Genomic DNA, 13,631 nt, shown 5'->3' with positions numbered 1-13,631 from the left:
TCCAGATGACATACCTGTGGAAGCATGGAGGTGTTTAGGTGAAATGGCAGTGGAGTTTTTAACTATATTGTTTAATGAAATCCTGGAAAGTGAGAGGATGCCTGAGGAATGGAGAAAGTGTTTTGGTACCGATTTTTAAGAAGGGTGATGTGCAGAGCTGTAGTAACTACAGAGGGATTAAACTGATCATTCACAGCATGAAGTTATGGGAAAGAGTAGTGGAAGCTAGGTTAAGAAGGGAGGTGATGATTAGTGATCAGCAGTATGGTTTCATGCCAGGAAAGAGCACTACAGATGAAGTACAGAGAAGGTCAGAAGGAGTTGCATTGTGTCTTTGTGGATTTAGAGAAAGCATATGACAGGGTGCCTAGAGAGGAGTTGTGGTGTTGTATGAGGAAGTCGCGAGTGTCAGAGAAGTATGTAAGAGTGGTACAAGATATGTACGAGGGTAGTGCGACAACGGTGAGGTCTGCGGTGGGAGTGACGGATGCATTTAAGGTGGAGGTGGGATTACATCAAGTATCAGCTCTGAGCCCTTTCTTATTTGCAATGGTGATGGACAGGTTGACAGATGAGATCAGACAGGAATCCCCGTGGACTATGATGTTTGCAGATGACCTTGTGATCTGTAGTGAGAGTAGGGAACAGGTGGAGGAGACAGTGGAGAGGTGGAGATATGCTCTAGAGAGAAGAGGAATGAAGGTCAGCAGGACTAAGACAGAATATATGTGTGTGAATGAGAGGAATGGTGGAGGATGCAGGGAGTAGAGGTGGCGAAGGTGGATGAGTTTAAGTACTTGGGATCATTAATGGTGAGTGTGAAAGAGAGGTGAAGAAGAGAGTACAGGCAGGATTGAGTGGGTGGAGAAGTCTCAGGAGTGATTTGTGACAGATGAGTACCAGTAAGAGTGAAAGGGAAGAGCTACAAGAGGGTAGTGAGACCAGCTATGTTATATGGGTTGGAGACAGTGGGATTGACAAAAAGGCAGGAGTCTGAGCTTGACGTGGCAGAGGTGAAGATGTTAAGATTTGAACTGGGTGTGACGAGGATGGACAGGATTAGGAATAAGTATATTAGAGGTTCATTCCAGGTTGGAAGGTTTGGAGACAAAGCCAGACAGGCAAGATGACGTTGGTTTGGACATGTGCTGAGGAGGGATGCACAGTATATTGGGGAAAAAGATGCTAAGGATGAAGCTGCCAGGTAACAGGAAAAGAGGAAGGCCTAAGATAAGGTTTATGGATGTGGTGAGAGAGGACATGCAGGTGGTTGATGTGACGGCGCAAGATGCAGAGGACAGGAAGAAATGGAAACAGTTGATCTGCTGTGGCGACCCCTAACGGGAGCAGTTGAAAGAAGAAGAAGAGGTCTCATCATTGCAACCCATCATTTCATTCATGCACTTGAGGTAATGTCCTACCAGGATATGTTGAAGCGCAGTCAGTCTTTTTCTTTGTCCTCTCCGTGTTGTCTGGTTCATTTTGGATGAAGTGGGCTTGTTTCCAAAAAAGGTTAAAGCAAATAATAAGTCATTCTGTGTTTGAAAGCTGCCCTTCAAACTTGTTGAATGGTCTTGTATTATTTGCTTTTAAAAGTGGATGACCACTGAACAGCAGTACCAAAATTTTAGAGGCTGTGATTGTTTTAAGGATACTTTGCTGGTCATCTTTGACCTGGGACAGTTTATTTAACTCATTTAATTTTTTGTAGCTTGACTTCTCTACTTACTGTGGTAAACTGTATATATTTAATAATGGTTTGCATTATCTATTTTCTTGTTTTTGCCAATTAGTTTGGAAGATGTTTATTGCTTAGGAAGCAAGCACGTGAATTAATCTGGCCCTGAACTGGTCTGTTTTGCTGTGGTGATAACTTGCGTTACTCCATTTGAACTTGAACCAATGGAGTGCTCATATTTCAGTAAAGATTCTTCACCTACTTTGCTTTTTTGTGTGCTTCATCAGCCCTTCGTAGAGTATAGTGCAAAGCATTCTGGTAGAGAGAGCTTCTAACCTATGAAATGAGACTTTTGTCTCTGCTGTTAGGTTTGCCTCATCTCATGAGCATCCATTTTTTTGCTTGGGGAGTTTGAACTGTGGTTTGATTTTAAACTCTCCTTCTTGCAGCAGGATAGTGAACGATTGGTTTACCAGTTGAGGCACTTTGGTTTATAGAATGACAGCCTTAAAGTGCTTGAATTCTTTTTTTTTGTTCACTTTTAGTTCAAGATTACTTGTAAAAAGACAACTTTTCTGTCTTAAAAAGTTTTTGGCAGTGGTAAACTGGCAATCTGCATTATTTTGGGTGGTGGCAAGTTGCAGCCCTGCCAGTCTCTCCCCCCTGTACAGTGTGTTTTCGACACTGTGAGACAGTTGCTCAGCTTTTCACCAACAAGATTGTTGTAATTAGATCAGCATTATCATTATATACCTCTGTGAGCTTTAAACTTAGTTGAAACTTTGACCTTGCTGTTTTTATCTTCTTTTTTCAGGTCCTAACTAGTCTCTCCATTTATGTTTAACTGATAGTTTTAAACAAGGACAAGGCATGTTTGCAAAGCTGTAGCCAGCATATTTGGTTCTCTGGGCAATCCCGAAACTGGTACACCTTTGTCAGCCTGAGTTGAGTACAAGACGGTCCTCCTCTAACAGGCAGTAAGCTGTTAATGTTTTTACAAAACAGCCATTTTTGCAGTCAGAAGTACACTTCAGAAACTGTAGCAAAAAGTTAGGATATCCTTGCTACAATTTGTAGCTCACATCCTCTTAAAGCAGATTATTTTAAGCAACTACAGTTTTAATCACGGCTGTTTAAATGGCTACCATTATCGCTTGCATTTGCAAGGATGGGTAGAAATTTGTGGTTGGAGATTGTACAACTGAATTGGCAGGGACCATTTGTCAGCTTTTGTATAGTATTGATGCTATACTGTCAGTAGTTTGTGGTGGGGAAGCCCCCTTTGCTCCACCTTAGCTTAGCTGTGGCTGTACACGTCTGTAGCTAGTTGAGTTTGGTTTGTTGGCCTGAATGCTTCCTTAAAAATCTGTGTCACTGAGCATTTTTGAGCCAGTGTACCGAAACACTTTTACGTCTTAAGTTGTAATTTGCTTAACTCCTGTTTTGCCTTAAAAAGATGCAGATTTTTTTTTTACCAAGGTTTCTCTGGTGGGGCCATATATGCATCTTCTGTGGCACTCCTACTGTTTTTTTAGTATGGAGGGACTTTTGCGTTCTTGATGTCTTGTGCTTTTCCAACTTGTGGTATGGATTTTGTGCCCTTCTAGGTCAGTTTTATTCTATCTCTGTATCAGGAGTCCAGTTGTTTATCAGATTTTGGAGTACTCCTTAAGGCCAGTGCTTTTTCCAGCTGTTCTAAAGGAGGCCTTGTTTGTGTCTCTGTCCTCAAGAAACCTTTCTTGGATTAGTTGTTTTAACTTCCAGCCTGTCCCTGACTTAACCTATTTTTGTAATTCTTTTCGGTTGCCCTCAAAGCTGTGAGAAATGTCCTTGTTTTGCCATCACAATAAATTTGTCCCCAGTGAGTGCCATTGTCAGGCAAGTTTCCATGTCTGCCATTTGAGCACTGAACTCCCTTCCTCCTTGGCTGGAGTGATTTCAGCTTACCTTGGATGTTTTCACGTAGCTGATGTGTAGGTAGCATCTACCAGTGCCATTTTAAGTTCTTTCTTGCTGTGTTGCTAATCACATTGAGAGAGTGCATCATAATCTAGTGTCAATATAGGTTTACAGCTGGAAGAGAGGGGCTTTTAAGCAACCCATTAGGGACCCTTTTCTACACTTTTTATTGCATCGAGAGAGAGTGCATCATAGTCTAGTGTCTGTATAGGTTTACAGCTGGAATAAAGGGGCTGTTAAGCAACCCATTAGAGATACGTTTCTACCCACTTTATTGCAAACTTGTAGTGTGGTTTTCTTTTTTATAATTTTGCTTTAATGGACACTTGTGGATGCCATATATGAAGTTGTAGGGGATGTCTGCCTCAGAAAAAAATAATGGGTCTGCACGCAGACATTGTATTACGCACATCCTGTTTGAGTATACAAATCCCTGATGGCTGCCAACCCTTCCAGGATCCACAGACCTGAAACCCAACCATTTGCCAATGCCACTGGAAGAAGGCAACTGATTAGTTAAATTGGTTCCAGGTTTCCTTCACTTCTTGAGTAACCTGCAGCCTGACTGAGACATCTCTCGGTTTCAGGAATCCCTCCACCCAAAAGTAAAAGAGATGTCTTCCATTTGACGGATTGAAGACTAGTTTGATTGTGAGGAGATGTAGGAATTGGACTAAAAGTCATAGATGTTTTCCATCCTTGCCTTGACACAGGCAATGAGGGCATACTAGCCTCTAACTCACTCCTAAAGGACTGAGGATATTTTTGCTGTCATGAGAGAGCAAGTTTTCTGTTGCAGTCTTATGAGGCATCTGACTCTCAGAAGTGATACCTGGAGCTTCTGGGACTTTGGAACCTCAAACTAGTAGCATTGTATTCAGTCTAGAAAGCCTTCTTGAATATTTTTGAAACTATTTTCTTAGAACCACACTCCCTAACCCCCCACCCCCACCCCAAGAGGCCTGACCACTGTTATATATGGTATTAAAGGCCTGTAGTGAACCCAGATACATTGTTCTTTGAATCTGCTAGGGGAGCAAGTCTGGCATCTGATGCAGTACTCTTCACAGTGATGGTAAAGAAAGATATTAATTAACAGGTTTGGGGAAGAAGTGTATATTTCAGCAGCTATGGCCTTTAGGGCTTTAAATTGCCAGACTCATGTTTTAAGATAACGGGAACATGTTCTCATGCAGCTGCAAGATAATTTTGGAGGAGTGCAGGACAAAACCTTGAGGGCTTCAGTCTGTGTTGAGGCCCAGACTTACTTACAGATGAGAAAGCATGACTTAAAATAAGGGTATGGTGTGGGAATGCAGTATCCAGGGCAGGTCTTATGGGGTCTGTCATCGGGAGATGCTGTTGACGGATGACTTGGCCCCTGTCCATCGATATGAAGACGCAACAAACTACCTCTCCACCTGCTCTTTGTACCTACTTCCTAACAGCATTTCCAAAAGATAGGAAAAACATGGGGTCTTTGAAGCACATTCTAAATCACCTGGTTTCAAAATACAACAGAAAATATAATTCCAACGGAGGCCTTTTTCTACAAGAGACAGATTAAAGGTAAACAGCCAAAAGGTAATGTGCCCACACAGAAAATAAAATGGCAACAAGGAACCAGAAAAAGGCCTGGGACAGCCAGGGTCCAGCCCCTCAGTATGGTGGAACTGTGATTCTACCGGTCTTCTCCCTCTCAATCTCCCAAAACCCCTCACCCTGTTTTTTTACATTGCACTATGATAGGAGGCTGGCTTGTTGTCTGTTACAGTATATCCACAGACTAGTGTCTCTTCCAAATTGTCTGTTGAGGTTACAAACTTCAGTTTCTGGTCAGACTACAAAAAACTCTTCCACTAGTTCCAAAAGGCCAAGAACATCTTGTCCTGCTTGTAATGGAGGTATTAACACAGGGAATCGTAGAACCTGCCTTGTCAGGGCAGGAGAGAAAAGGGCTCTGTTCAAGGCTGTTCCTCATACACAGAACAGTGATCTTGGAGACCTATATTAGGTTTCCTTCTTTTGAATGAGATATTAAACCGAGGTCCCATCTTATTGAGCTGGTGGTAGCTTTTGTGGATGTAAAAGATCCCATGGCACCTATGGAAAAGAGTAAGAGAAGTTCCTCAGTGCTCTGGTCAAGCTTCCCTTAGTAGTAGAAATACCGTTGTAGGTCTCACCTGAAAACAGGCCACTAGCATAGTGGGACTGTCCTGGTCAGCAAAGAATTAAATAATGTATTTAGTCTTAATAAACTTAATTTCTAAAAATTCCAGAGTTTAAGATGCTAACTGTGCTGGCCCTGTTGCTACAGCTAAGGCTATCCTGGTGACACTAGCCTTTCATACTTGCTTACCTCCATATCCCTGTTTTCAAGGGACATGGGCAGAGTTTGTGATTATTGGGGGACCATTGATTCAAATTTGCCTCCTTGCATTTGGTTTAGGTATTGTGTTCAGGGTTTGTACAAAATGTCTGTTCCCAGCGACAGCACGCTGTTGGACCAAGGATGTACATATTTACCCATTCTTGGTCAATTGCCTTATACAGGTGCAAACCCAGGTGGAGATGCAGAAGGGACTAGTCTTCCCCATCAGCAAGTGGAAGTCCAACTTGTGAGCCGGAACTGTAGGATTTTTTGGGGGGACGCTGCTAAATGCCACTATAAACAAAACTTGCCTACCATAAATGAGGGCAAACTCAGTGACTGCCTCCTTTTAGAACATGTCAAAAAAAAAAAGTCGTTCATAATAACTAGACATTTTGTAAGCATTCTAGGCCACAAGGCATTCACCATTCTGATAGTTCCTCTTGCAGGACAGCACATGAGGAAGCGGCAGTGGTTTCAGTAGCATACTTGTAACTTGCACGCTCCATCCTGAGTGTATCATATCAGTTCTTTCCTGAGTAAGAAGGGGACTGAAGTGGTGGATGTGGCAACTGCAAAAGAATGAGGGCATGCATTTCAGACTGTCTACACCTAACTGGTCCTTGAAGTAGCTTGGAGCGCCCACATCTTGACCGTCAAAGTGCAGGGCAACTGGAGCTCCAGGGAGGAGAAACTACATGTAAACATCAAAGGAATGATGGCTGCTGTTCAAGCCCTCAAAGCATCCAGGCTAGTTTGGAAATTTGAGATACTGGATTTCATTTCAGACAGTACCTCAATTATGTGATGAAGAAACAGGGAGAGGAGCACAGTTTTATCACTTTTGCAGGCCAGCCATGCAGGCACTGGAGTCCAAAATGCTTTTGAAATCAGCTTACTTACCAGCACAGGAGAAATGTGCAGACTGGTTGAGTTCAACTGAAGCAAAATCACTCCGGTGAAAGCTAGACCTGGAAACTTTCCTGAATCTTAGGAAGAGATGAGGTGTATCAGAGATGTAATTGTTTGCTCCTCTAAGTAACAGACAGCTAAGGGAATTTTGTTGCAGGGCACCGAGCATATTAGTTTAGATATTGTTTTTTTTTTTTTTGCATGAATTGTGTTGGTCAATTTTTCTGTCCTTTTCCTTTAATACTATCACTCTGCAGGGTAGTTGGGAAGTTTAAGGAGGATATGAGCTATATGTTCTCGATTACCCCTCTGTGGCCACTGTTTTTTCCTCAATTGCTTCGTATGGCAAGAAGGAAACTTCTGTTGCCACAGCATGTGAACCCTGTGTGATACAGTACAGGATGTCCCTAGTAGACTCCAGTCTGTCTAGACTAAAAATAAGATATGACATTGTTATCCTTTGGGCACCAGTATTGTCAGGATGCTCTAAAACACTGAGAGAAGCTATCCATCTAAGTAGAAGAAAATCATAATTAATTTCATGGAAATGTTCTCCCTCTGGTGCCAAAGGTGGAATGGTCAAGCAGAACAAGTAATTGTGTTAGTGGTTCTCCAGTAACTTTCTGAACAGTGTTCTGCCAGTTTAGTTTTAATGTCTGTAACCATGCAGCTTTCAGCCATTTCTGCTTGCCCTTGGATACCCCGCTAGTATCTAAAACAGCAATTCTTGGAGATCACCGCCACTTCAGGCATCCAGGCGGAACCTGGACCCAGCTTGGACTTGAATTTTGCATTGGAGAAACTAACCCCCCCCCCCCAACCTGAATCTGCTACTACAGTACTCTTAAAATTCATTCTGTTACCTTAGCTAGGAGAGGCTCAGAACTCCAGACTGTTATGTGCAGAAAGCCATTTATGCTGTTTCGTAAGGATACTTGACCATCTATACTAGCCCCTATTTCATGCCAAATATTACAGAAGTAACCGTGAACCACATATTCCAACTCCTTTTTTTTTTTCTTCTTCCTACAGCTTAGAAAAAAGAGAGAGGATTTTACAGTGTTTAGATGCATTTAAACAGTTGAGATATAACCTGGGTAGAGTTAAATCCTTCAGAGTTAAATCCTTCAGAAGGTCAGAATTCTTACTTGTTTCCTTTGCAGAAAATAAGCAGTTTACCAGTAACAAAACAAATCTGTCTTTAAATGTATAGCACTCTACATTCATTTCTGTTACAAGGTATATTGCAGTCCGTTATAGAGAAGAGTCAGACTTCATTTTGCAAGACTCACAACTAACATTGACTTACTTATAGGTTCATAGGTAGGTACTAGGCTATTGGCCCTAGGGCCTATATAAGCCTAGCCAAAAAGGTACCCTGACTTTCGCCACCCAAGAAAATGATTTTCCTGTTCCCCTGTCGAGCAGAGCCACATAGGTGATCCTGGGGTGAAGTTCCTATTTCCCATTCAATCAAGATTTTTCTTGGAGTGCTAATGAGGAGCTTTGTTTGATATAGATAAGTAGTTTGTTCCAGAGTGTGGGAAGTCTCTGGGACAGGAATCTATTCCTCCAGCATGTTCTGTTTACTTATGTTTTACTTGAAAGGATCAGTACCCAGACCATTTGGTCCTCTGCCCAAACCTTCTCAAAGCATCATTGGTTCTCTGTGTTCTGCAGGGCAAAGGTAAGATTTACATCTGTCATTCATTCTGAAGGATATATGTCACTCTTCATCCCAGCAGTGCTAGATACTCTGTCGGGCAGGGCCAGCTTTGTGAGTGTTCCCAGTGTTATGACTTCAACAGCAACCACACACAGAACACAGTACAGTTGTTGAAGCTAGTTATCTGAAATAGTAGATGCTCTGTTGTGATCACTGTAAGTCCTTATCCTGTTCCTTCCATTCCCTCTGTTGCTTGGGATACCCAGAGCTCCAGAAGACGCACACCTTCCCCCTCTTTATTTCCTGAGAAGCCTGGACAAGGAGAGGAGAGGGACAAGGAAGTAAGGGTAAAGAGATGGCTCAGGCAAAAGCCACTTATGTACACATGAAAATGTTTGAGGTGAGGTGACATCGGCCCCACTGTGGAGGAAGAGTGCTTAACTCTGAATGTCAGGACAGATGTTGCGTTCATCCTGCAGACATCCCTAACGCATTGACTGTAACAGTGACCACACTTGAGTATCTACTGTAATGGTAAGTTGAAGTTACTTTCTACAAAGTGTTTTAAAACCTTCTTGCTATAAAACATGTTTTGAATGTAAATCCTTTTGGAATTTCTTTGAGGATGCACATCTGATTAGTGGAAATGTAGTTCTGACATTATTGAAGACTTCAAAAAAATATCTTTCCAGTACTGTATCTCATCCTGTTTTTATTGACTCAAGTGATATGACCTCCACAAGAATTACATCATACTACATTTGGAAGTCAGAAGGCTGTATCAGATCAGTTCATTGTTCAGCGTGAATAATTTTCTACATGTGACTTGTCAACAAAACCTTCTCCACTTGCAACATCAGTGACAAGTTATACCAGCTTATCTGTTTTCCTGTAGCTTTATCAAGCTGCAGTAATATTTCGGCTGTATGCTGTACACCTTTTGCATTCTGTCCACAAATCTTATGGTTTAACCTTTAGGAGTGAGGCTACTACCCTTTTGCAGCTCTATTTTTACTCTTATCTGTACCAAATTCTTCCATATACACTTTAAAATGAGATGGGGCATTCCACTTTCTGTGTTCTCTGTGCTGTAATGTAATTTTTGGTACATCTATCAGCTCATCATTCATTTTTATTGGTGTACTGAGTCTACATTTCCATATTGACTTTACAAACTGAAGTGATGCACCCTTACATAAGGATTGCCATATCTCACAAATGCCACAATTCAATCTTGACCAGTGGTGACTGTTGATCATTCCTTTGTTGCATATTTAGTCTTTTTTTAGTGTACCATGTCTCCCATTTCATACCTTTCATTTTTTGTATGAATTGTTTCTGTGGCACTTTCTCAATGCTGTCTGACCATTCAGCCTCAAAAAACAATCTCTTTGATGTATGTAATGCTGAAGTATGCTCTCCCACTCCCATGATCCTCGTGCTTCCATATCGTGCACGCAACTTATTGATCAGAAGGGAAATTTGGGGTCTGACCTAACACAAGCTGATACAGATTGTAGCTGTGGACATTCTACTTAGTATTTTTTGCCATTATATTCTAATTTAGTGCCATTTCCTAGTCATGCCCACTATTAGCTTTACATTGTAATATTGTCTCTGTGCCTTATTGCACCTTTTGGGTATCTAGTTGCTCAAGAAACTCCGCTTCATTAGTGATTATATCATTATAGAGTTCTAAACATAATCACTGAATAACTTTTGAGGTGGACCACATTTTGTTATCTAGTAATGAATACATTTCTCTACCATTTTTGGTGGTCTTTGTGTGTTCATAATGCTTCAGAAACTTAAATGTGTATGACAGATTACAGAAGGGACAAGGCACCAGATTTAGGTTTACATAAATCCATAGCAACTACTCAGAAGTCAGAGGTGTGGCAACAGTGGACCTGGATGTTTATGTGCTGTGCTTCAGGCAGACCTCAATGGTCAACCTTCTGTTTCAATATGCAAGCACATTCAGTGTCCTCCTTTCATAGGTTCATATGTGTTTATTAGGCTAACAACCACAAGAGCTTTTTTAAGCTTGGCCATGGATCCCAAATCTCTGACAAGTTCTGATACCCTTGATAAGTTTAAGCATGGGGCTGGGAGATGAACCATTTACAGGTTACCTGTGTCCATTAGAGACACAGGTGTCAAACCAGGGATAAATTTCCAGTGTCCCATCCAGTCGTCCAAGCTGTACTTCATTTGGGTTAGGGAGGAACTCTGCTTCACATGGATGGGGAGCCTGTTCCAGAAAAGAGGAAGTTTCTGGGATACATACCTGTCTCTCCAGCAGGTTTTTTTTTTTTTAATCACAGGCAAGGTATAAGTCTTTAGAATGGGTAGTTCTAGTACTGTTTGTTTTGTGGATATGCAGGAGATTTCCTGATTTGTAGAACAGTTTCTTTAACATATTCCAGGAGCATGTCCACTGTCCAGATTGAACATGTAGTTTTAAACGTTCAACTTCTCCCTTTATTTAGGACACAGCTGTGTCTGAAAGCAAGAGCTCCAATATTTAATTTAGCTTTGCTGTAGTGGTTTAGAATGTTAGTGCAGTGTGTGTGTGTGTGTGTGTGTGTGTGTGTGTGTGTGTGTGTGTGTGTGTGTGTGTAAGAAAATCTTTAGTTTTGTATTTAGAAATAACAGATGCTTTGTAGTGGGTGTGAAATTGGAATTATTTTAACTTTGTCTTTAGTGTATGCTTCTAGAGCAGCCTTGGGCCTTTAATGAAAATTACAGGGTTTTAAGTGCTTATGATTTGTGAAAGCCATCACTTTTTCCCCTCAGTCTGCATTATCGGCTTTATACACACACACATGCATGGTTGGTGTGTATACATGTACATATGCATGTATGTGTGTATTTTTTTTTTAACTTGCTGATAGCGTTTTCTTTAAGGTGTTTATAACCTTTGGACAATTTGTGAACTATTAATTATTGTAGAACCCAGCTTGGAGTATCACATAAAGGGAAAGAAACACCAAAAACTGAAAAGTGTCCGAGCAGAACGGAAGGCTCAAGAGGAAAAGAGTGTGTTTGTTGTTGGCTTTAAGAAAGGAACTTCGGAACAAGAAATTACTGAGCATTTCCAGAGCTTTGGCCAAGTGGCCAATGTTATCATGGACAAAGACAAGGTAAATTCTGAAAAGTATTTAGAACTGCACAAAATGTTGTTTCTCTTATTTTTTGAAAGACTCAGTTGTACAAATTACTGTTGAATCTGGTATTTAATATTTTGTGTCCTTGATTTTGAACATCAGTACAGGCATAATGGCCACCACTGTCTTTTCAACTGCAAATTGGAATGAGCCCCTTATGTAATAGATCTGTACTTTAAAAGATCGTGTGAAAGGAGTGATATGAACAGTATATGGGTCACAAGATACTAATTGATGACTGTCAAATTTTACAGGTCTAATTCATGAAGATGGAAGTGCATCCATATGTTAGTGGTTGTTTTAGATTTATTCTTTTTGGTAGGTCCCATTTGGGGATAAAAGAAAAAAATCTTAATACAGCAATTCATATGTGCTGTGAAGATTGGAGGAAGATGGGCGAAGGCTGCCAGCCTAGTCAAATAGAATTTGATACATAATTCTATCAGTTGTATAAATAAATGTAAAATACAGGCTTGTGTTTTTAATTGAAAGAAAACACTGTAAAATGTGAACTTCAAGATTGTTGCCACATTGCCATCTGCTGTAAGGTAAACCCAAGCCAAGCATTTCAAATGTGTCTTTTGAAGCTGAAAAGATCTTATGAATCTCTTTGTTTACAAGTTGGCTCCAGTGAGTCTGGATGAAGGTTTCAGGCCTTTTGTTTTAAGGTTAAAGTTAAGGGCCAGAATTTACATGTGGAAGGTGCTTTATTGCTTTGGTTTCTGCTAGAGTGTATATGTGAAATGCCTTTTATTGTTGTAGTCTCCTGAGCAGGTGTTAGCTTGCTAAATAATGCAGATGTTCTTCATTCCACATTGCTGCAGTCCTAACCATTGGGGGTAGTCCGCTGTCCAGTCGGCCCGAATACCAAAGTATATGGCTGACGTCGGTCAAGGCGCATTAGACTGATGTCAGGACGTCAGGGTACTAATGCGCATGACCGACGTCATATCCTCAGTCTTTTTTGCCGCATGGTCCGATGCAGAAGCAGTTTTGCGAGTGCAGGTTGGCGTTCTGAAATTTTCTGAAGTCGGAGTTTCAGACCGAATCAAAGTTGGCTAAGTACCCGTTAGAACATTTTGTTTTTCTTGCCTCAGTATTTAACCGGATGTCAGAAAAAGTGAATAACTGTATTTCTTGTGGGAAACAGATACCTCATAGGGATTACCATACTTTGTGTATACCTTGTTTAGGGCCTGAGCACGACGTTGTTGGATGCCGCTCTTGTGCTAGATTTAACAAACGCACTATTAAGAGAAGGTTAGACTGTGCCAGGTTAGTGTTTGGGAAGCGTTGTAATTATAAAATGCCGTCGGATGCTCCGACGCCCGCTTCGTCCAGAAAGCGCAAGGACAAAGCAGCAAAGCCTAGAGTTGAAGAACCGGCAGTCCCGGACGTCGGTTCTTTAGAAGGCTCAGTGGAGCCGGAGGTTTTGCCAGGAGTTTCTTTGGAGTCTCAGGCAGAGACTTTACTGTTACAGGATGTGCCCTCTCAGGAGGTAGGCCAGGCTGAGAGGGCTTCTCAGGTAGCTGTACTTCCCTCTCTTCCTAAGGTGGTTTGAGCCTCTCCTTCTGTTTCCAAGACTTCTTTGAGAGGTAGGCCAGGTTTAGCTTCAGTGGGGGCTTCTCCTAGCACTTCAGGTTCTGTGCCTAAGAAACATATGCTTAAAATGGCAGAGGATTTGATTACTATGATTAGGGGTTCTATGCCCCCTCCTGATAAGAGGCCTAGGGTGGAGCCTGAGTTTGAGAGTTTTGAGCAGTGTTCAGAGGCTTCTGAGTCTTGACTGAAGACTTGCAGGAGTATCCTCCTTATTCTGATTCTGATGTGGATGATTCCACTCCTTCAGCTTCTCCTCCTGAGGATTTTTCATTT

General features: G+C 41.5%; 1 protein-coding gene across 1 annotated transcript in view; it reads left to right on the top strand.

Annotated features, from left to right (window-relative positions):
- The window catches only part of TUT1 (terminal uridylyl transferase 1, U6 snRNA-specific), a 411,795-nt gene that overhangs the window by 46,514 nt on the left and 351,650 nt on the right, over window positions 1-13,631 (top strand). The window contains exon 2 of the mRNA XM_044075371.1: window positions 11,542-11,732. Within this exon, the coding sequence (XP_043931306.1) occupies window positions 11,542-11,732 (191 nt within the window). The remainder of the gene's footprint in view (window positions 1-11,541; window positions 11,733-13,631) is intronic.

This window comes from Protopterus annectens, chromosome 6.part1 (assembly GCF_019279795.1).
Source record: "Protopterus annectens isolate FY-2018-M chromosome 6.part1, PAN1.0, whole genome shotgun sequence".
NCBI lineage: Eukaryota > Metazoa > Chordata > Ceratodontiformes > Protopteridae > Protopterus > Protopterus annectens.
The sequence above is the reverse complement of the archived record's forward strand: the minus strand, read 5'-3'. Positions and strand labels throughout refer to the sequence as shown.